Below are 22,696 nucleotides of genomic sequence, written 5' to 3' on the forward strand. Positions count from 1 at the left end.
ACATGCCATATCTTCTTTGTCTATTCATCTACCAGTGGACCCTTGGGATGCTTCCCAACCTTGGCTATTGTAAATAATGCTGCAGTAAACATAGAGGTGCATATATCTTTTAAATTAGTGCTTTTGTTTTCTTCAGATAAATAAATATCCAAAAGTGAAATTGTTGGATTGCATGATAGATAGCTGCGTTTTTATTTTTTGAGTAACCTCCTTTCTGTTTTCCATAGAGGCATTTTGCATTCCCATCTAGAGGACACAAAAGAATCCTTTACCCCACATCCTCACCAACACTTGTTATTTCTTATCTTTTTGGTGATAGCCATCCTGACAGAGAGGTGATATCTCACTGTGATTTTGATTTGTATTTCCCTGACGCTCAGTGATGTTGAGAATCTTTTCATGTGTCTGCTGGCCATTTGTGCGTCTTCTTCGGCGAAATGTCTATGCAGGTCCTCTACCAAATTTATAGTTGGGTTGTTTGATTTTTTGATATTGAGCTGTGTGAGTTTTTAAAAAAATATATTTTGGATATCAGCCCATTATCGGTTCTATCATTTGCAAATATCTTCTCTCACTCAGTAGGTTGTCTTTTTGTTTTACTGATGGTTTCCTTCACTATGCAAAAGGCTCTTTAGCTTGATGTAGTCCCATTTGTTTATTTTTGCTTCTGTTGCCCTTGCTTGAGGAGTCAGATCCAAAAAATTACTGCTTAGACTGATGTCCAGGAGCCTTCTGCCTATGTTTTCTTCTAGGAGTTTTATGGTTTCCGGTCTTACATTTAAGTCTTTAACCATTTTGAATTTATTATTCTAAATGGTGTAAGAAAGTGGCTCAAGTTCATTCTTTTGCATGAACTGTCCAGTTTTCCCAACACCATTTACTGAAGAGACTGTCTCTTTCTTGTTGTATATGCTTGTCTCTTTTGTTGAAGACTAAATGACCATAAAATGCAGGGTTATTCTTGGACAATCTCTACTGTTCCGTTGATCCACTCTGTGTGTTTTCATGCCATGCTGCTTTGATTTCGGTCGCTTTTTAGTATAGAGATCAGGGAGTGTGACACCTCCAGCTGTTTTCTTCTCCTTAAGCCAGCTTTAGCTACTTAAAATCTTTGTGGTTCCATACAAATTTTAGGGGTATTTGTTCTAGTTTTATGAAAAATACTATTGGTGTTTTGAGAGGCTCTGCACTGACTGTGTAGACTGTTTTGAGGAAGTATGGACATTTTAACAATATTAACTCTTCCACTCCATGAGCAAAGTATACCTTTCCATTTATTTGTGTCTTTCTTCATCAACGTCTTCTAGTTTTCAAAGCAGCAGGTCCTTCACCACCTTGACTGAATTTATTCCTACATATTCTTTTCTTTCTGATGCAATTGTAAACGGGATTGTTTCCTTAATTTAGGTTTTGGACAGTTTGTTATGTGTGTATAGAAATGCAACAAGTTTATGCATATTAATTTTGCGTCCTGAAACTTTACTGAACTCATTTATTACTTCCAATAGCTTTTTGGTGGAGTCTTAAGGGTTTTCTATACATAGTATTATGTCATCTGCAAACAGTGGCAGTTCCACTTCTTTTCCCATCTGAATATCTTTTATTTCTTTTTTTCTTGTCAGATTTTCCTAAGACTTCCAATACTATGTTGAATAAAAGTGGTGAGAGTGGGCATCCCTGTCTTGTTCCTCATCTTCGAGGAAAATTTTTCACCTTTTCACCATTGAGTATGATGTGAGCTGTAGGTTTGTTATATATGGCTTTTATCATATTGAGGTATTTCCCTCTGTACCCATTTTTTGGAGTGTCTTAATCACAAATGGATATTGAATTTTATTGAATGCTTTTTCTGCATCTATTGGAATGAACATATACTTTTCCCCTTCTTTTTGTCAGTGTGATATATCACATTCATTGATCTGCAGATGCTGAATCATCCTTGCATCCCTGCATCATGCTGTATGGTCCTTTTACTGTATTATTAAATTGACATTGCTCATATTTGGTTGAAGATTTTTGTATCTATGTTCATCAGGCATACTGACCTGTTATTTTCTGTTTTTGTGATATCTTTCCCTGGTTTTGAGGTCAGGGGAATGCTAGTCACACAGAGTGAGTTAATGAAGTGTTCCTTCCTCTTCAGTTTTTTGGAATAGTTGGAGAAAGATAGGGATTAACTCTTTAAATATTTGGTAGAATTCACTTGTGAAGCCATCTGGTCCTGAAAGTTTTGTTTGTTGGGAATCATTTAATTACTGATTTAATTTCATAAATAACAATCAGTATATTTAAATTTTCTATTTCTTCTTGATTCAGTATTGGAAGATTGTATATTTATAAGAATTTATCCCTTTATTCTAGGTGGTCCTACTTGTTGGCATATAATTGTCTATAGTAGTCTCTAATTATCCTTTTATTTCTGTGGTATCAACTGGAAATTCTCCTCTTTGATTTCTGATTTTATTTATTTGGCCCCTCTCTCTTTATTCTTGATGAATCTGGTTAAGGTTTACCAATTTCGTTTATTTCCTCAAAGAACTAGCTCTTAGTTTGATTGATCTTTTCTATTGTTTTGCTTTTAGTTTCTACTTCATTTGTTTCTGATCTGATTTTTATTGTTTCCTTCCTTCTATTAGCTCTGGACTTTATTCTTTGTCTAGCTCCTTTAGGTGTTATATTTGGATTGTTTGAAAATGTTCTTGTTTCTTGAGGTGGGTCTGTATCCCTATAAACTTCCCTCTTAGAGCTGCTTTTGTTGTGGTCCATAGCTTTTGTACTGTTGTGTTTCCATTTTTATTTGTTTCAAGGTAGTTTTAAATTTTTTCATTCACCCACTGGTTGTTTAGTAGCATGTTGTTTAGCCTCCTTATGTTTGTGTTTTTTAGTTTTCTTGTGGTTGATCTTGAGTTTCGTACCATTGTGGTCAGAAAAGATACTTGATGTAATTTCAGTCTTAAATTTATTGAGGTGTGTTTTGCGGTCTAACATATCATCTCTCTTGTAAAATGTTCCATGTACACTTGAGAAGATTGTATACTCTGTTTTTGGATGGAATGCTTTGTATTCATCTATTAAGTCCATCTGATCTGAGGTATTTTTTTAAGGTCAGTGTTTCCTTATTGGCTTTCTGTCTGGATAATCTCTCCATTGAGGTAAGTGAGGTAATCTCTCCATGTGGGTCTTCTACTATTACTGTAATACTGTGTTTCTCCCTTTATGTCTGTTAATGCTTGCTTTATGTATTTAGGCGCCTCTATGTTGGGTGCACAATTATTTATAAGTGTTATATTCTCTTGTATTGACCCCTCCATTATTAGGTAATGCCCTTCTTTGTCTCTTGTTACTGTCTTTGTTTCAAAGTCCATTTTGTCTGATATAATTATTGCTACACCAACTTTCTGTTCCTTTTCTTTTGCATGAAATATCTTTTCCCATTTTCCCATTTTCAGTCTGTGTTTATGTTTAGATCTGAAGTGAGTCCCCTGTAGGCAGCATATAAATGAGTCTTGTTTTGTTTTGTTTTTTTATCCATTCAGCTACCATGTATCTTTTGAGTAGAACATTTAGTCCATTTACATTTAAAGTAATTACTGATAAATATGTATTTATTGCCATTTTGTTGATTGTTTTCTGGTTGTTTTTGTAGCTCTTCTCTCTTCCTGTCTTCTCTTGCTCTCTTCCCTCGTGATTTGGTGACTTTCCTTACTGTTATGTTTGCATTCCTTTCTCTTTATTTTTTGTGTTTATTGTAGATATTTGGATCGTGGTGATCATGAGGTCCATACATAACATCCTGCGTATATGGCACTCTATTTTAAGTTGCTGGTTGGTTAAGTTCAAGTGCATTCTAAAAATACAGTATTTCCTCCTCCTATTTATGTTTTTGACATAATATTATACATCTTGATATTTTGGGTATCCTTGATTAATAATTGTAGGTCTGGATAATTTTATTACTTTTATCTTTTTGCCTTCATACTTGCTATATAGGTGGCCCATCTACTACTTTACTGTATGTTTACTTTTACCAGTGAAATTTTTTCTTTCATAATTTTCTTACTTCTATTTATGAACTTTCTTTTCCATTTAAAGAAATCCCTTTGACACTTCTTCTAAGGCTGGTTTGGTGTTTAACAAACACCTTTAGCTTTTTCTTGTCTGGGAAACTCCTTATTTCTGCTTCAATTCTGAGTAATAATCATACTGGATAGAGTATTCTTGATTATAAATGTTTTTCCTTTCAACACTTTGAATATATTGTGCTGTTCCCTTTTGGTCTGTACAATTTCTGCTGAAGAATCAGCCATGGTCTTATGGGGTTTCCCTTGTATGTAACTAGTTGTTTTCCCATTGATGATTTTAAGATTCTCTCTTTAATTGTTTACACTTTGATTACAAAGTGTCTTGACATGTGTCTCTTTGGGTTCATCTTCTTTGGGACTCCCTGTGATTTCTGGACCTGGATGCCTGTTTCCTTTGTCAGATAGGGAAGTTTTCAGCCCTGATTTCTTCAAATAGGTTTTATGTCTGTTTCTTTCTCTTTTCCTTCTAAGATCCCATAATATGAATGTTAGTATACTTCGTGTTGTCTTGGAGGTCCCTCAAACTATTCTTGTATTTCAAATTCCTTTTTCTTTTTCCCATTCTTATTGAGTGATTTGCACTACCCTATCATCCAGGCCATTAATCCATCCCTCTGCATCATCTAATCTGTGACTGAGTCCCTTTGGTATATTTTTCATTTCAAGTATTATATTCTTCAGCTCTAATTAATTCTTTTTTGGTATATTCTCTCTTTTTTGAAGTTCTGACAGTGTGCAATCATCCATTCTTCTCCTAAGGGGAGCATCTGTATGACTATTACTTTGAACTCTTTATCTGGTGGATTGCTTATGTCCATTTAATTTAGTTCTTTTTCTGAAATTTTGTCTAATTCTTTCATTTGGATCATATTCTTCTATCTCCTCATTATGCTCAATTCTCTGTTTATTTCTATCTCTTAGATCAGGTATGTTTCCCCATCTTGAAAGAGTGGGCTTATGCAGAATGTACCATATAGGGCCCAATGCAAACTTCCCTAGTCACCTGAGCTAGGTGCCCTGGGGGTGTCTCTAGTATGCACCGTCTACACTCTTCTGTTGCGGCTGGGTGACAACTCACTGTTGTGCAGGGCTGGCCCTCGGCCTAGCTGTCTGTAAAGCCTGGCACGAGTGCTGCAGTTGTGCTCGTGGGTGGGATTATTGTCCTTTTGGCTGTGAAGTCCTGCTGAGGGGTAGGGCTGTACAGAGCTCTCAGTGGGACAGGTCCCCTCTCATAGCAGTCTAGAGGGAGGATTCCAAAGTGATGCCTACCAGAACCAGGATTGGCAAAGCAGGATGAAAGAGGAAACTTGGCTGCAGCCAGTGTCTCAGTCCCCAGGGAGAGGCTTAGATGTCTTCTATCTCACTGTCTTAGATGACCCAAGACGAATAAGTGGGTCTCCTTCACCTGTGGTCTATGTGCTTTTCAATCTCATGTTTTTCCACTGGTTTCTGGGTTGAGTGCGTCTGCATGCAAACACTTTAAGAGCAGTTTCACCTTCTCTACAGTTCTGTGGCTTTCCTGAATGAATTTCCTGTTGGGCTTCAAAGCCCGGTGTTTTGGGGGTGCATCTAAGCATTAGGGTTCCTGATGTGGAACTCAAATCTCTTGCTCCTCAGCGATACTTTCTATAGTGCTGGGATCCTTCTCATTGGAGTGGAATGCTGCACCCAGGGAGTGGTTTCTTCCTTCGTGAGACTGCATCTCTGTCACCTGTACCTGTGTTAATGCCTTGTGAAGGCTCTGCTCATGCAGTTTCCAGGCTCCCTTCAGAGGGGACAGTTCCACATGCAGTTGTAGATTTGTTGTGTCTGTAGGAGGAGGTGAGCTCAGGATCTTCCTACACCACCATCTTGCCTGTCCCCTATCCAGGAATTTCTGGTTATGATATTTACAGGAGATGATGTTCAACCATATGGGTAGAATTGCACACTCACACTGAAATCCACTGCAATGCCAAAAATAGAGAAATCAGGGTATGCTAAAAGAAGGTAAGCAGGGGTGCTTTGTTTGAATATCCCTTCAGGAACTAGTCAATATCTAAGCTTTTGATATTTTGTTTAATTTTTAGCAGATGTTGTTCAATTTTTCCTCAGTATTAGCCAGCCTGCGTTAGGCACAAGAAGAATTTACATTTCTCAGAACCCAACTAAACCAAGGGAAAAGCAGTTACACAGTGAAGACTCAAGAATAAGTGTAACCAGGGACTTGAACATCTTGAGAATTTCAGTATATTTCCTGTCTCTGTCTCTTTTTGCATGTTGACTTCATTCTTTCATCTTTTCCCTACACGGAAGAATTGAACATGGCCGTAGGCAGGTTTCTAGCATGAGAAGACAAAGCCCTATTGGCCCACCGTCCACAGGTCCCAGGGAAGTAATTGATCGGTTTAGCTGCATTTAGGGATCCATTTCTGGACCAATCACTTGTGGCCATGGCAGGCTGGGAACTGTGATTGGTTCCATGTGGGTTAAGAATGCATTTCAAGGACTGGAGATCACTGGCATGAATAAACGATGAAGAAGAGATAGTCCATTTCTACGGGAGCAGGAGACGGAGGTGGGCAGACCCAGTGATAGAAATCCTCAATACCATAAATGTTTGGGGGATACTCCATATACTTTGAAATTATTCTCCATTCTCTATAAATAATGACCAAGATAGATTTACTTTAATTGCCTATTTCCTCGTCTAAGAAAGTCTAGTTCTAAGTTGTCAATAATATGCTACTTGGTATAAGAATATCTAGTAGTATGGGCTGGGGGAGAGAATTCTTGGACCTACTATTGTTCAGAGATGAGCAATTTGGCTCACTACACAACAGTTGTTCATTCATGGTCTTTTAAATATTGAAATTACCCTACACTAGTTTCTTAAATTATCACATGAAGCCTCAAAGTAAGCAACTAAAATAAAGGTGCCATGGACTAGTTTTTGAAGTGTGTGTGCTCTGTGTGTGTGTGTGTCTGTGTGTGTGTGTGTCTGTGTGTCTGATTTTCTTCAAATGAAATGAACACTTAATGGCTTGGTATGCCACAGGCAAAAAATGGACCAAATGACTTCTATACTCAGGATAATCTGCTGAGGAGACACTGAGTTTACAGAAGTAAATTCTGAAGCCTTATTGATGTTTTCTCTCTCATTAAGCAGAGTTTTCGAACATAAGAGCCTTTTATGCTACCTTTCAGCAAATCCATAACTGCATAGCATTTTTAGCTGACAGACTGACTCTACTACAAACGTTGAAGATGTCGAAAAACAAGATGCCAAATATTTCAATAAACCTGCTTAAGCACAAACAGGGATTTTTGAGCTTTCTGGAATCTCCTTTTGGTTTCCCTTCCAGTAGAAGTCCTTCCCATGTGTCCAAGCCCTGACACACTTCTTTCCATAGTGAGAAAGGATGAATGCCAGGCTCTACCAATTACCCAGCCTCACAACCATCTCCCACAGCGCCCTACCCTCAGAGACACACGTCCTGTGGTTTACCACAGGAATAAGTAGGATCCTATTATTTAAAATTTTGATATTTTGTTCTTCATGGATTTTTGCATTAATTATGCTTTAAAAATATTTCACTAAAATGGTATTCATCTTGCTTGCTGCATTTGTGGCCCCTGCTTTTAAACTTTTTACCTTATGTAAGTGCCTCATCCTTGTCCCAGCTCTCAGATTTATACAGACTTGAATTAAGCCTCCAGTGTAGTGCCTTAACTTGTATCTACCATGCTCAGTCTTGATTTCCCCACTTTTAGAACAAAAATGATAACTGAAATATACTTATAGGGCGGTTTTAAGGATCAAATGAGATGTACAGGTAAAGCATTGGGTATGTTTGAAACAGAGTCAGCGCTCAATGAATACTACTAGCACTACTACTGCCAATAATAACACAAATGACAGCAACAGCAATCATAGTAGATAACATTCAGGTTCACAGTCATCAACAGTAAGACATAATCCCAAGTCTAGAGAAATCCGGTCTGCTGGGAGACTCAGAAATGTAAAAAAAAAAAAAAAAGACTTTGGTGGGTACAAAGTCACTGAGGCAAGAAAGGGCCTGCTGGACTACCCAGAGGGAGACAGTCGCTGTAGCTGAAATGGGGGGTTCTGGTGGGAAAGGTGTGGGAAGTGAGCCTAACAAGAAAGGATCTAGTCTGTGGATCAAGAGCCTGGAATATCATTCCGAAGAGGTTAGACTTTGTTCTGGGATTCAGTAGAGGATTCTACCAAAGGATTTCAACGGTCTGTTTGTGAGACGTTCATGCGTGAGGTTGAGAATGGCAACTGTGTGGAGAAGAGACTGGAGAGGTCAGGAGCAGAGCCAGGGATGCCCACTAGGAGACTATCATGAGATCTGGGCATTGAGGATAAGGGCCTGAATCAAAGCACCAGCTGAGGTGCCGAAAAGCAGTCGAGAGATCTGACCCACATTCTGGAGGCAGACTCAATGAGCTGGGCAGCTAAGTGTGGGGTGTCATGGGGAGGAAGGAGGAACTGAGAACACCTAGGAGGTCCCATCTATAGTAACTGACAGAGAACACGTGGAGAGGAGCCATTGTAGGTATGCGTAAACAAGGAGCAGAAGAAGAAGAAAAGGAACATGATTTTGAACACACTTAACTTGGAATGCAGGGGGACTCCATGAGGAAATGTTCTCAATGGACATTTGCAAACAAGGCAGGGCCTCAGGAGAAAGGGGAGGTTGGGGCCTGAATACTGACTGGAGCATAGAAATCATGTGCCATCTGGGAGAGTTGCCCTGACAAAGGAGGGAGGAGGGTTCAATCAAGTGATTGACCTCCTCTTCCTGCCTCTCTGTTTCTCACTTTCATCTTTCCATGGATCTTAATAATCAGTGTGCCTCCTGTCCCGATTTGGGGACTTTGGCCTGGTCCCCCGGCAAATGTCCCCCCAGCGTCTTTACCCTGGCTATTTGGTCTGCCATTTGGAGACGTCCATCCAGCTCTCGTCTGATCTGGGCTGCTTGCTCATCTGGATTGTCCAGCTGCACAGAAGCACAAACATGGAGACTTTCAGTTGTACATCACAAAAGCCAATACACTTATGACTGTGCATTTTACACGCCCCGATCTCTGCCCCCATAGACACATTTCACGATCAGTTAAGAATCTTGTACCAGACACATCCAATTGGAGTGAAATCTTAAACCCTTGCAGGCCGAGCATCAGGTGGAGACAATTACCAGGAAAGACACGTGAATGAGTTTGCACGAGAATCACTTTTGAACTGCTGGGCAGCAGATACAGCACTGATAGAGCACCTCTGTTTTGGTCCAATGAAGAAAGTGTTATACGACAGACATAGAAAGGATACAGTAAAGTAACTATGAGAAATGGGGGGAGCTGACAAAGTGTTTGTCCATAGTGCCTGCATGGCAAACGACCCACATCCTACCCCAGCCCAGACCACGGGAGATTAATCCATCATTGCGTCCCCTCTTTTGAGCCCTGAGACTATCTTAGCCAGTACTGCAGATGGCCACTACCACTGAGTTGGGATTGATGTCCAAATTGGAATCTATGCTAGTCTTTCCTGGAGTTAGAGCTCTTAGGACATAAGGTTCAGCATAACTAAGCAGAAATAAACTTGGACAACTCCCTTACTTCTCTGGTTTTCCCACCTTTAGAATGAAGGGGTTGGTTCCCTAATCACCATCCTTATCACATCTTTCTGTGAATCTATGAAAGAGGTTGGCAAACATTTCTGTAAAGGGCTGTATAGTTAATACTTTAGGGTTTGAGAGTCATCAGATCTCTGTTGCAATGACTCAGTTCTTTCCAATCAAATGTGCAAACAGACATAGCCAATACATAAATGAATGGGCATTCCTGTGTTCCAATAAAACTTTATGTGCATCCACAGGTAGTGGGCCATAGTTGTTGATCTTTGTTTTATGAAGTACGTTTCTGTCATTCAAGAAACATCTTCTTTCATTGATATACACGTGCGTGCGTGCGCGCGCGCACACACACACACACACACACACAGGAATATTACTCAGCCATAAAAAAGGAAACCTTGCCATTAGCAACTAGGTAGAAATGGAGATGTAGTATGCTAACCAAAATAGGTCGGTTAGAGAAAGACAAATACCATGTGATTTCAGTCATATGTGGAATTTAAGAAACAAAACAAATGAGCAAAGGGGAAAAAAGTAAAAAGAGAGAGGCAAACCAGGAAACAGACCCTTAACTGTAGAGAACAAAGTGATGGTTATCAGAGGGGAGGTGGTTGGGGGCATGGATAACAAAACATTAAGCTTCTATTTCCAAGTGAACCTACAATTATCCTTCAAACTGTAATTGAGTCTATTTTGTCCAGTAATTTATGATTAATTTTATTCACAGAAAAGTTTAATAAAGAGTGAACAGTGGGCATTCAATTAGGATGGGCTGTATTCCTCTTTATAGTACATATTAACACAACAAAAAGTGGCTTAAAAGGTATCTGAAATTTATAAGTCCCTTTTCTTTATTTAAAAACATTTTTTCAATGTTTGTTTATTTTTGAGAGAGAGAGAGAGAGAGAGAGAGAAAGAAAGGGACAGAGCACATACAGGGAGGGGCAGAGCAATGGGGAGACACAGAATCTGAAGCAGCCTCTAGGCTCTGGACTGTCAGCACAGAGCCTGATGCCGGGCTTGCACTCATGAACTGTGAGATCGTGACCTGAGCTGAAGTCAGATGCTTAACTGACTGAGCCACCCAGTTGCCCCTAAGTCCCTTTCCTTTAAAAGCCATTGTTATTTAGACATTTTAAAAATAAGAACCCAGATCTATGCTTTAAAAAAAAGAATCTCATCTATGGTACAAAATGGCATAGAAAATAAGTTATTTTTAATATGATGTAAACAAGAACACCAAAAAAATTATGGTCATACTTTTTAAGCATTGTGCATAGTCTTTTTTGGTTGTTTTATAAAACACATAAAAATCCATCTAGTGGGGGGGATGGGCATGGAGGAGGACACTTGTGGGGATGAGCACTGTTATGTGGAAACTAATTTGACAATAAACTATTTGTAAAAAAAAAAAAAAATCCATCTAGTTTTATGCTGTCCATTTTTATCACCTTGTTCAATTCAGGAGTTGCCTTGCCTTCTTTCCACAATTTTGAGGAGCAGGACTATGTCCTAGATCATAAAGACTGAATCACAACTTTCGGCCATCTATTCTAAAAGTGTTCTGCTCAACAACAATCTTACTAAATATTCCAGAAGAAAGGGTTCCCGAAGGACTGCGGAAGAAGGGTCATTTGAGTTTGGGAAATGCTATGTCAAAGTGTGCAAAATCTCTGAGAAGTTATGCAGTAGGGAAATCTGCTAGACTTTGACCAACTTAAATAGTCTCAAATTTACACTGAAATGTTTGTTTTTTGCGTAGTACAATACCCAGAGAATGAACTGGAAATCCTGTCCCACATACGTATGAAGAGAACCACCCGAAAGCAACTACAGTGCTGTCCAAGGGTCCACCCATTACAGCTTTCCACCAGGTGCTCATGGGAAACACAATCTCCTCCATGTTGCTTTTAAGCTTCAAGGAGCTGCTTTAATTCTATTCCCTTGGAAACCCAACACTTGTTCAGCTCCAGGTGCCAACCCACTGGGAATGCTCAGAAATGTCTTGTTCAAAATACAGAGGCAAATGAAACATCTGCCTTCTTGAACACTGAGAAGCAGCAAAATGATTTGGTTAGGGCACAAAGTTGGGGATTCTGTCAGAAGATACAGTGTTCACAGAAGTTAAAAATGAAAAAGAGAAAACACAGTCCAATAGAACCATTCCTATCACTAAATTTTGCAGACAGAGGCATCTGGCCTCATCAAATGTTAACTAGAGACAGCAGGGAAGGTCTAGTGGACAGCAGGCTAGGTCTACTCTATGCTTCATTCATTAATTCATGGGTTCTCCCACTTACTCATGCATTTATCAGACTTTTACGGAACGTCTTGCTATGGCAACATTGGAATACAGAAAGGAACAAGGCAGACATAATTGGCGTCTCCACGGAGCTTAAATCTAGCAAGGACAGATAAGGTTATTTGAACATTTTGGTCACAAAAGAGAGAGGAGACTAGCATTTACTGATGCCTAAGTCAAGCCCAGGTATTCTATGATGTATACTTCAGTCTTTTCTAAAGGGTCTCAAAAAATAGATACTAATGTACATTCTTCTAGGAAAAGGAGTGTGGGGTCAGGAAGTGCTGACCTTGAATCATATAATACACGATTAAGCCTCTGAGCAATTCTAGAGGTACCTGAGCGGCTCAGTTGGGTAAGCATCCAACTCTTCAGTTTGGCTCAGGTAGTGATCTCACTATTCATGAGTTCCATCCCCGTGTAGGGCTCTGCACTGACCGTGCTTGGGATTCTCTCTCTGCCCCTCTCCCAGTCATTCTCTCTCAAAATAAAAACAAATACAAGAACGTGAGCAATTCTAGAATAAATAACACCTGTTGAACTGCATGCAATTTTGTCTTTCACTCAATTATTTCACTGAAAAATATTCCAGACCGCCGTTTGTGAAACAACTTTATGAGGTGGGTACCATTATTACCCCCAGGTTACAGATGATGAATCTCAGTAAGGTTCAGGACCTTGCTGAAGTTCACACGACTGGTAAAGGGGGTATGACCCATTAGAAGCAGAGTCCGTCTTGCCCCAAACTGAAGCTCTTTTGCTCGGCATTACGTTGGTTTCCTTCCTAAGTGCCTTGTTTGGTTTCCTAATTGGCTCTGACAATTAACTAACTTAGCAGCCTCATTTTGTTCCTTGTATACATGGGGCAGTTTAACACACTGGGCCACCACGGGGNCCCTGTCATGACTGGCTGATTTCTTCCAGGGAGGCTGTAGCCGTGCCAGGGCCCTCTTGAAGAAGTGAGAGCAATGGGTGTGTCCTTATCCTGGCTCTGCCCCTCAGTAGCTGTGTGACCCAAAGCAAGTGACTCTACCTCTCTGTGCTTCAGGCCTCTTCATCTGAATAATCAGTGTAATAAATCCACCTAAGCTTGTCATAAGGATTCACTGAGACTGTGGATATAAAGTGCTCAGCCCAGTGCTTGGCACACAGTTTCCTGAACAAATCCTCCGGAAATGGTGGCTGCTGTTTGTGTTATTAAAGAAGCCTGTGGAGGCTGTATTTCTGACATGGGCCACAGTGGGGCGTCAAAGACTCAGACAAGAATGTACCAGATGGGAAAGTGTCCCTCTGTGGTGTGGATTATAAGGATGTGCTCTGATAGTCTGTACAGGAGAAAGGAAGGGTTCAGGGACTTCCATCTCTTGACAAATTTCCCCAACTTCCCAGGGTCACCAACGTTCTCATGGGTCAAGTCCCGTTGCTTTGTGAGATGTTAATTAGGAGGAGTGACTGGAAGGCAGACACTGCAGCCTGAAAGCTAATGATCCCAAGGGCTGGGTGGGGGATGAAAACGGAAATGCAGCCAAAGTTCCCTTAAACAGCCTGATCCGCAATGGAGGAGCTCGACAGCCCCACTGTATGAAATCCAAAAATATAAAAAGAAATCAAGTAATTACCTTTTCAAGTGTCCAAAAGAAAAAGCCAGAGAGTGAGCTTCCATAGAAACAGGGTTCTGTTTACCGCGCTGGCCTTTTCCGCCAGGGGAAGGAAAGATGAGCTGGTGAACTCGGCCAAGGGCAAGCCTTTCCGCTGGCAGCTCATTAGGGTTAAAATATGTACATGTGCATGAAGGCTCTTTACCTAATTAGACAAATAATCTTCCTACTAGCAGAGGTCAAGCAGAGGCAACGTGGTGGGTGTCGTGATTTGCCTGCCGAGCAAGGGACTATTTCCCTGAACTTTTGTCTTCAAGTGATGGGGAGCTGAGCTCAGCACTGTTGAAGGTGAAGGGCTCACAGGTCATCACCCAAGCCATCAGGTCAAGCCCATCCCCAGCCTGGGCTTCTCTCTGGCTCATGCTGAGCCCCTCGAGTAAATGCAGAGACAAGAACTCAGACCCGCGGGCAGAAGACTCAGGCCTGAGGACAGGGCAGAGGGGAGCCTGTGCCCAGCTGTCCCACACCCTGGTTCCATGACCTTGTGAGGCCGCTCAAACTCTGAGCCTCAGTTTCCTCAACTGCTAAGTGGGGATCTGTTTTATCTTGCCAGGCTACTCCAAGGACGGAATGGGACAACACGCGGCATGTTTCACGGAAGTCAGGCAGACCTGGGTCCAAATCCCGGCTGTGTAATTTCCTTCCTCCAAGGGATTGAACAAGTGACTGCACCTAAGTCTCAGTTTGGATTCAATGAGATGGTACGTGTGCCAAACACCTAGCATGGTGCAGGCACACACTAGGTCCCACAGTTTTAGCAGAGTTTCTAGAATTGTCCCGATTCTAGGGAGGGCACGCATCAGATGTCAACCCCCTCCTTGCCTTTGGTGATTCGTGACAGAAACCAGACACGGGAACCCTTGGAGTGAACAAGAGAAGCCTGTGTTCTAGAAGGTCTTCAATTTGCCCTTAGCCTGGGGGACCTTGGGCTGATGTCATGAGCTCTCTGAGCACAGTCACTTCACCTGAGAAAGGACAAACCCTCACTCTTAGGTCGCAGGGGTCTCTTTAGAGTCTAGATGAGTGCTTGTCACAGCTATATTCTGGGGACACCAGCCCTGCCGAGAGAGGGGTGTGGCCAGTTAGAGTTGATGCCCTCTCCCCCCTTCCTGGAGAGCTGCAAGACACACCAGTGAGGAGATGACCTCATGCGGCCCTACGTTTCCCAATCTTATCTGACCCTGTGTGAGATGTGTTTGAATGTCCAATAGCACATTTCGGGATGTGCTCTCCCATGCGATTCTCCTGGGTGCCTCATTTTGCTCATGACCGTGGACACATCCAGCTGTTCTGGAGGAAGGAGACAGGGAAGAAGCAACCTCACGGTGCACATGGATCTCTATGTCAGTTACGAGGAACCCACCTGGGAACACTGACCTCTAGGACGATGGAGACATGGTCACTGGATGGAGGCTTGTAGCCTCCTGATTAGCTCGAGACCCTGATAGATCGGCCTTGACGGTGTGCCTGGAAGACATCCACAGACATCTAACCTTTCCCTAGGGTTGCCTGAGTTCTTAGGGCTCACACATTTACGAGGATACCGGGGCACGCCCAATTCCAGAATCTTCCGGACTCATCATTATTATGGCTGCCAGGCAGGCTCCAGTCAAGCAAAAAGAAGACATGACTCAAACATGCAGAAAATTTAAATGAAAACAGGCAGATTACTTCATGCATTATTTGAATAATTCCTCTACTTTCTGGAAAAATCTGTGGTATTCCACCTTGGCATGAACGGATCAACGTCAGCCTCAGGACTACAGTGACAATGATCCAGAAGTGCGGCTGCGAGGAGCATTAGAGATGATGAAGTAAGTTCAGGGGAGGTGTAGGCCCTGCTGGGCTCTGAGGCCCAATGGACACCACTTCCCCACTTGGCACATGCCCCTGGGCTCGGCGCTGAGGCCTCTGGAAGAGGTCGTTTCCTCGGCTACCAGGGGCTTGCACGTGGTATCTCCCATACCCGGAAGATTCTCCCTTGTCTCCTCCTTGACTCATAGCCTTTTCTTCCTCTTCATCCTTCAGCTTTGCAGCAAACTCTTCTCTGGCCCCTCTAGACTTGGTGAGTTTCTCTCGCCAACCTCTCCTAGGGTTAAGCCCCTCTCCTTTTATTAGCATGTTTCATACTTGGAATTTCACCTGCAGTCATGTGATGACTGGATGCTTACCTACTACACTGTTAAGTTCCCTGAAGGCAGGGACGCATATGATCCGGCTCACCTCGGAGGTCCGAGCACCTCGCACGGGGCTGAACACACAGTGGGCTCTGATAATCGCCGGACCAACGACCTTAATGAACTGTGACCCAACGAGGGAAAGCGACCTGCCCTTCGTCGCACCATCATCGGCGAGGGCACCGGGGCCAGGTTCCCAAGCTGCTAACCTCTAGCGTGCTTGCTATTTAGTGACTGTGTCCTGGAGAGTGCCAGTCTCTGCAGAAATGGGTAAAGGCTGAACTCTGCTAGCCTGTCACCCATCACATTCCTAATAAAGCATCCTTAATTCCGGGCTCCGGGGGCTTGAGGCGGGGGCACCTGTCCACGGCGGCAGGCGGTGCGAGCCACCTGCTGACCTGGCTTCCCTCGATCTGTTTCCCTGGTTTCCTCTCCTCTTCTGGCCCCTGGGCTCCCAGGGATTAGAGTCTGAGCTGGAAGCTGCCAAGAGCTGCTGCAGAGGAGGGCGGAGGCAGCTCCCTGTTAAGTACTGCTGTCAGCTGGCACGGCCCTCCTTTTCTCCGCAGCCCCGTGTTTTTTTATCCTCCATCACAGACAGACTGCTCCCGCAAATGCCACCCTCCTGGCACACTGCAGTCTGGAAAGTTACAGCCAGGACAGGTCCCCTCCAGGGGACTGGGGTCCCCAAGCTCCTCTCTCAAGAAGGTGCTGAGGTCTGGACTGTGGCTACATCACTGCACTCAACGCCTGCCTGCTGCCTCCAAACTCCTTTTCTGCTGACCTGTCTGCCCTTCGTTAGCCATCAATAGGGCTGGAGAATATGGTCAGCTTGTGCTCCATCTCTACTGTCCAGGTTCAAATCCTGACTTTTCCACTTGGAGGCTAGTGGCGCTGAGATCTCTCTGAGCCTTAACTTTTGTTTTCAACTCCCTGAACTCTAAGATGGGAACAAGGATGATAATACGTCCCTCAAGGGTTGATGAGAGGTTGAATGAAATGATCTGCATATGACCTGTAGCAGAGTGCCTGGCACACAGTCACTTCCAGAAAAATCTCAGCAGCTCATTAANTCTCTCTGTCCCTCCCCGACTCACACACTTGCTCCTTCTCTCTCTCAAAAATAAATAAACGAACATTGAAAAAAAAAAAAATCTCAGCAGCTACTAGTGCTGCTACAGCCTGCATATCTCCTCCTTACACCAATTCTGACTCTATGAACACAAACGGCAGGACAGGTTTCCCCTGCTTTGAGGAAAGAAACCAAGTTTCAAAAGATTAAGGAGTTTGCCAGTAGTTTCAGAGATAATTGGCCCTTTACAGAGCAGATAGGCCTTAGAAAATAGAGCACGGGTTTTAGAATCAGAAAACCTGAAGATCAAACCCACCCTCTTTCACAGACTCACTCTGTGACCAGGCCAGGGCACTCAACCTCTCTGAGCATCTGTACCCCCAGCTTTAAAGTGAAGACCGCTCAGAGGACTATTGAAATGATGATCATAAGAGACATGTTCCCACTGCAGGGGTTTGACACATTGCAGGTTTATTATTCTATTTTTACTCCTGGGGGCGGATCTCACACAGTCGGCAGGCTTGCCTCTGATATGTCTTTACTAGGGACCTGTTCCAGGGTTATTTCTAGAGAAAACGTGAAATCTGGTGTCCTGTGCACACTCCATGACATTCTGTTTTTATAAGAATCACCCAGGGAGATACTACCTCATTTGGTGAAGGGTTAAAAGAAGATCATTAGTGCCTTTGTTTAGCATGCCTTATTTCCCCTCTAAGAGAAGACCTCGAGTACGGTTAAAGTTCCCATGGGAGGAGTGTACTTCTCCTTGATTGCAAATGCAGGGTCCAGCTCCCAGAGCTGGCCAGCCAGTAAGGACATCCTCTGCATTTGAGTCACCAGTTTTATGTCTTTGCTGGCTTCTGGCAATGCAGTAAATATAACACAAGAGCTCCAAATGCAGTAATTCTCTGAACAAGCGGCAAATAAATACATAAAAATACCCCAAACAGAAAACCAATCTATTCCTTTACGATCTTGCGGTGTTCAACGAGTCTTTTCCCATAATCACCAAGGCCTGGAATGACCTCCACTCTCCTTTCTATTTCAAATCGGACATGTCATTCAGTTTCTGGGTTTCAGACCCTCCTCCTTCAGGGAGGCCTTTCTTGATTACTTTCACCATGGATGACCTTGGCTCTGTAGGTACCACCAACCAGTCCAGTACCTAAACCGTCTGTGTGACATATGTCTCAGATTTCCTTTCCTCACCAGAGGAGCTGGAGGCCACAGAGGTCAGGGACGCAGGAACTCGAAAGAGCCAGATCTGGGCTCAAATCTTTGCTCTGCCACTTATAGCCTCTGTGACACTGGACGACACGTGGAACTCTCTCGGTCTGCGGCCTCTTCTGCAAAGTGAGAGTCCTAATAGGTCCAACAGCAGAGGCTTGCAATAAGAATGAAAAACAGTACTCGTAAAGCACTTAGCATGATCCCTCGGATAGGATGCAGGTCTGCAAGTTCAAGGCTATAATTTAGTACTCTTGAGGCTGGAGGCTGGTTTTTATCCAGCCAGAGGGACACAGCTGTGTTTCTTTGGATCATCCTCATAATCTTCACAGCTGGGATCAGGAGATGGTCCATTTCACCTACACCATCCTGAGGGCACAGGGAGCTGAAGCCATTCAAGAAGAGCAGGCACGTTCTTCCTGGGTGGGCGTGAGGCAGCTGAAACCCAGGGTATTTTGGGAAGCAGACGATGCTTGGAGCGAGGTCGGTTTTTCCCCTCGTAATTGTGCAGTCCCCTTCTAAACAAGTCTGGTGTCTGCCTATTCTGTTAACCTACGTCCCAAGGCCAGGTTACCACTGTCCCTGTCCTGGACCACTGACCTGTTGACCTGAATCCTCTGTGACACGGCAGTTCTCAATCCTCCCTGCACAGGGGAATCCCCTGGGGGAGAAGAAAGGAAATTCTGATATCCAGGGTGCCACCGGACCAGCTAAATCAGACCTTTGGGTTGGGCCCGGGCATCAGTGATTTTTTTTTTTCTTAAATCTCCATGTGATTCTAAAGTATAACAAGAATTGAGAACTTCTGTCAAGAACCAATGATTCTGAAACTATAGTGCTCCTGAGAATCAGCCAGAGAACCTATTAAAACACAGAGTTATAGGGGGACAGCTGGGTGGCTCAGTCGGTTCAGCGTAAGACTCTTAGTTTCCGCTCAAGTCATTATCTCCCGGTTGGTGATCAAGCTTTGCATCGGGCTCTGTGCTGACTGTGCAGGGCCTGCTTGGGATTCCCCCCATCACCACCACCTCCCCAACTCGTGTGCATGCTCTCTCTTTCTGTCTCAAAATGAACAAAAACTTTTACAAAATGAGACTTGTTGGGGCACCTGGGTGGCTTAGTTGATTAAGTGTCCCACTTCAGATCAGGTCATGATCTCACAGTTGGTGGGTTTGCGCCCCATGTTGGGCTCTGTGCTGATAGCTCGGAGCCTGGAACCTGCTTCAGAATCTGTGTCTCTGTCTCTCTCTACCCCTCCCCTGCTTGTACTCTGTCTCTCTCTCAAAATAAATGAACATTAAAAGAATAAAAAATAAAAAATGAGACTTGCTGTCATAAAAACAAAAACAAAACCACAGAGTTGTGGGGCTTATCCCCAGAGGATTTTGATTCAGTAGGTGTGAGGCGATGCCTGAGAATGTGCGTCGGTGATGCCGATGATGCAACCCCCACTTAGAAAGCAAAGACTGAATCCACGCATCCTACCTGCATCCTGCTCTTGATTAAGACCTGCCAGTAATGCCCACTCTTCCTTGGCAATGGGAGTCTAAAGTCCTTCCCGAAGCCTAAGGAGCTACTGCCCTCTGGCTCCCGCACAACTCTCCAGCCTTATCTGCCAACACTGGTCTTGCCCTCAAGGCTGGAGTCTTTCTCTGCTGCTCCTTTGAGGTTCTCGAACATGACACATTCTTTCATGGCCCCAGGCTGCTGCACATCCTCTCCCTTCGCTGCTGTATTTGTGTGGCTAACACTCACTTAACCCAGGTTTCAATATCCATGTTGTTTCCTTAGGAGCCTTTTTGTCTCTAGGCAAAGTCACTTCCTCTCGGATCCCACAGCCCGTGGAACCTCCTCTCTTTTATGGCTTCTATCACATTTGCATTACTTGCTCCATGCTGTGTTCTCTGCAAGACTATAAATGCCTCCAGGGCAGGGACCTCATCTGTGTTATTCCCTGTAAGATTTGCAGTGACTGATGTTTGGTAGGTGAGCAAGGAATGTTTGCAGAACCAAATCTGAAATGGAGTTAATAATATCTACTGAGCAAGGTTGTGTTTTTTAAGTTAATGAATTAATTTTTAAATTTACATCCAAGTTGGTTAGCATATAATGCAACAATGATTTGAGAAGTAGATTCCTTAATGCCCCTCACCCATTTAGCCCATCCCCCCTCCCACAAACCCTTCAGCAACCCTCTGTTTGTTCTCTATATTTAAGAGTCTATTATGCTTTGTCCCCCTCCCTGTTTTTATATTATTTTGGGGCAAGGTTGTTTTGATGAGTTTCTAAGAAAAGTCTGTCCAGGCACATAGTGTCGTTTCTGACCCTTAATGGGTACTCACATCATGACCCAAACAAATCCGAGTGTAAATGGTTTAGACTTATTAAATTCTTGTTGAATGCGTAACTGAAATTAAGTATTTAAGAGTACAAGGGGCGGGGAATAATGGACTAAAGTGTGGTGAATAACAGAGGTCTGAACCAATGAAACTGTGGGAGCCTCAGTTTCCCCATCTAGGAAACTGGGGAATATTAATATTCAGCTCGCCATTTAAGCCATTTTTATTCTACACTTGCTTTGTACCAGATATTGTGGTTTGAGCAGTGACTGCAGGACAGGCATAGACCTTGCCCTCTATGAGCTTACAGTCCACAGCAGACCTAACAGATACTGAATCCTGAGTACGTCCTATGGCCTGACAGCATATCAAGCTTGTCTTTCGTTGTCTTATTTAATCGTGAGATAAGTATTACTATTACAATCATCACCACTTTAGAGATGAGGAAACCGAGGCTCAGAGGGATTAAAGTAACATCTCTGAAAAGGGGTAGAGCTGGGATATGGATTCAGTTCTGTCTGAACCTAGAGTGTAAGTTTTTAAACGGTTCACCATTGTAACATTCTGGGGGTATAACTTTCAAAAAAGAAGGGTTATTTTTCAAAATTGGTAAAGTATCACACTATTGTAAATTATTATTTTTATTGTTATCAGCTCTGAATTCAGTTTTTACTAATGTCCAAGCTTCTGCTGAGGCAGCTGGTATGATGGAAAATGGTCACTTTTTCAAAATGAGCCACAGGAGATTTGACATAAATAGTATAGGAAATAAAATGCCCTTTGTGCTGTTAACTAATTTTGATATCACACTGTTGAGTCATGGTGGAAAGCAATTTATAACTGGCAAAGATAATGAGCTCAACAGGAAATCCAGAAAACATCCAATGATGTCTAAAGTGCCTACACACACTAATAAAATGGAATGTTTTTGCTAAAAATGCCCCCTCTTAATTTTAAGAGGAAGCAAATTTCATTTTCAAATATTGACAAGGCAGTATAAAAGTTACTCACAAGGACAAAACAAAATCGAGTTTTCCGGCTTCGGTAATTATGGTTTTAGGGAGTGTGTATGTTTATGCAGGTGAGCGTACGTGTGTGTGTGTGTGTGTGTGTGTGTGTGTGTATAATAGAGATCTTGAGCAGCAGAAAACATTCAGAGCTATAAGTCATAAAGCAGCTCATATCAATTAAAATTGAGGCAAAGTAGTATAATTTCTAGGGTACATGAGAACTGTCACATACAGCTGTTTCCCTGGAGTGGCATGTCACAAATACAAGCTGTACTTAATTTCTAGTCCCAGGCTGATCATTCACAAGTACCTGGTAGGAAGTGGGTCTATTCATAAGTCTACCCACATATATCATTACCTCATTTTCCCTGCCCTGAAGAGTGTGTCTACCTGGGTGATACCATTGTTTAAAGCCAAACATATTTATAAAAGGTGTGTTTTACCTTGATGAAGACCTGTCAAAGCAACAGTTACTTCCTGGTATCAAATTCATAATCGAGCAGATATATTTTCCTATTAGTTATTTTAAAAGTATCAGTAGGCAAGAGGAGGGAGCAGTATTAAAAAAGAGTGAGGTGGGGCGCCTGGGTGGATCAGTTGGTTGAGTGTCTGACTTCATCTTAGGTCATTATCTCATGATTCGTGAGTTCAAGCCCCACACTGGGCTCTCTGCTGTCAGGGCAGAGCCTGCTTGGGATCCTGTGTCCCCTTTTCCCTCCCCCTCCCCCTCCCCCACTTGCACTCTTTCAAAAATAAACAAACATTAAAAGAAAAGTAATATCCCCAATTTTCCAACAGATAGCAGAAAAGAAATGATTTAAAAACAGCAAATTACAAGTCTGAATTTATTAAATGCTTTCTGCTTGCAATATTACCATAGGCTACAGATGAGCAAAGGCATTGGAATATCTATGCTAATATACGTGACAATTCGTAATTTATTTGTGGGAGTATACAGATGCCTGCTCTTGTCATATTCAGTAAGTTGGAAATGGATGGGGGGATTTAGAAGTCGAAGGAGTTTTGTTTTTGATGAAAGTGGGGTCAGGAATCCCACGTTAATCACAAGCAAAGATAATCATGTGTTATACTGAAAAAGCAAATTCAAAAAGAGGAACAAATTCATCCAGAGAGCCTAATTTATTCCTATTATTACATAAGATATATATAATAAAAATAATATAAATTAC

General features: G+C 42.6%; 1 protein-coding gene across 1 annotated transcript in view; it reads right to left on the bottom strand.

Moving 5' to 3' along the window:
* CADPS (calcium dependent secretion activator) overlaps positions 1 to 22,696 on the bottom strand; it is a 461,448-nt gene that overhangs the window by 245,984 nt on the left and 192,768 nt on the right. Inside the window, exon 4 of the mRNA XM_077760230.1 lies at positions 9,008 to 9,088. Within this exon, the coding sequence (XP_077616356.1) occupies positions 9,008 to 9,088 (81 nt within the window). The remainder of the gene's footprint in view (positions 1 to 9,007; positions 9,089 to 22,696) is intronic.

Source organism: Crocuta crocuta, unplaced genomic scaffold (genome assembly GCF_008692635.1).
Source record: "Crocuta crocuta isolate KB4526 unplaced genomic scaffold, BGI_CrCroc_1.0 scaffold213, whole genome shotgun sequence".
Lineage (NCBI taxonomy): Eukaryota > Metazoa > Chordata > Mammalia > Carnivora > Hyaenidae > Crocuta > Crocuta crocuta.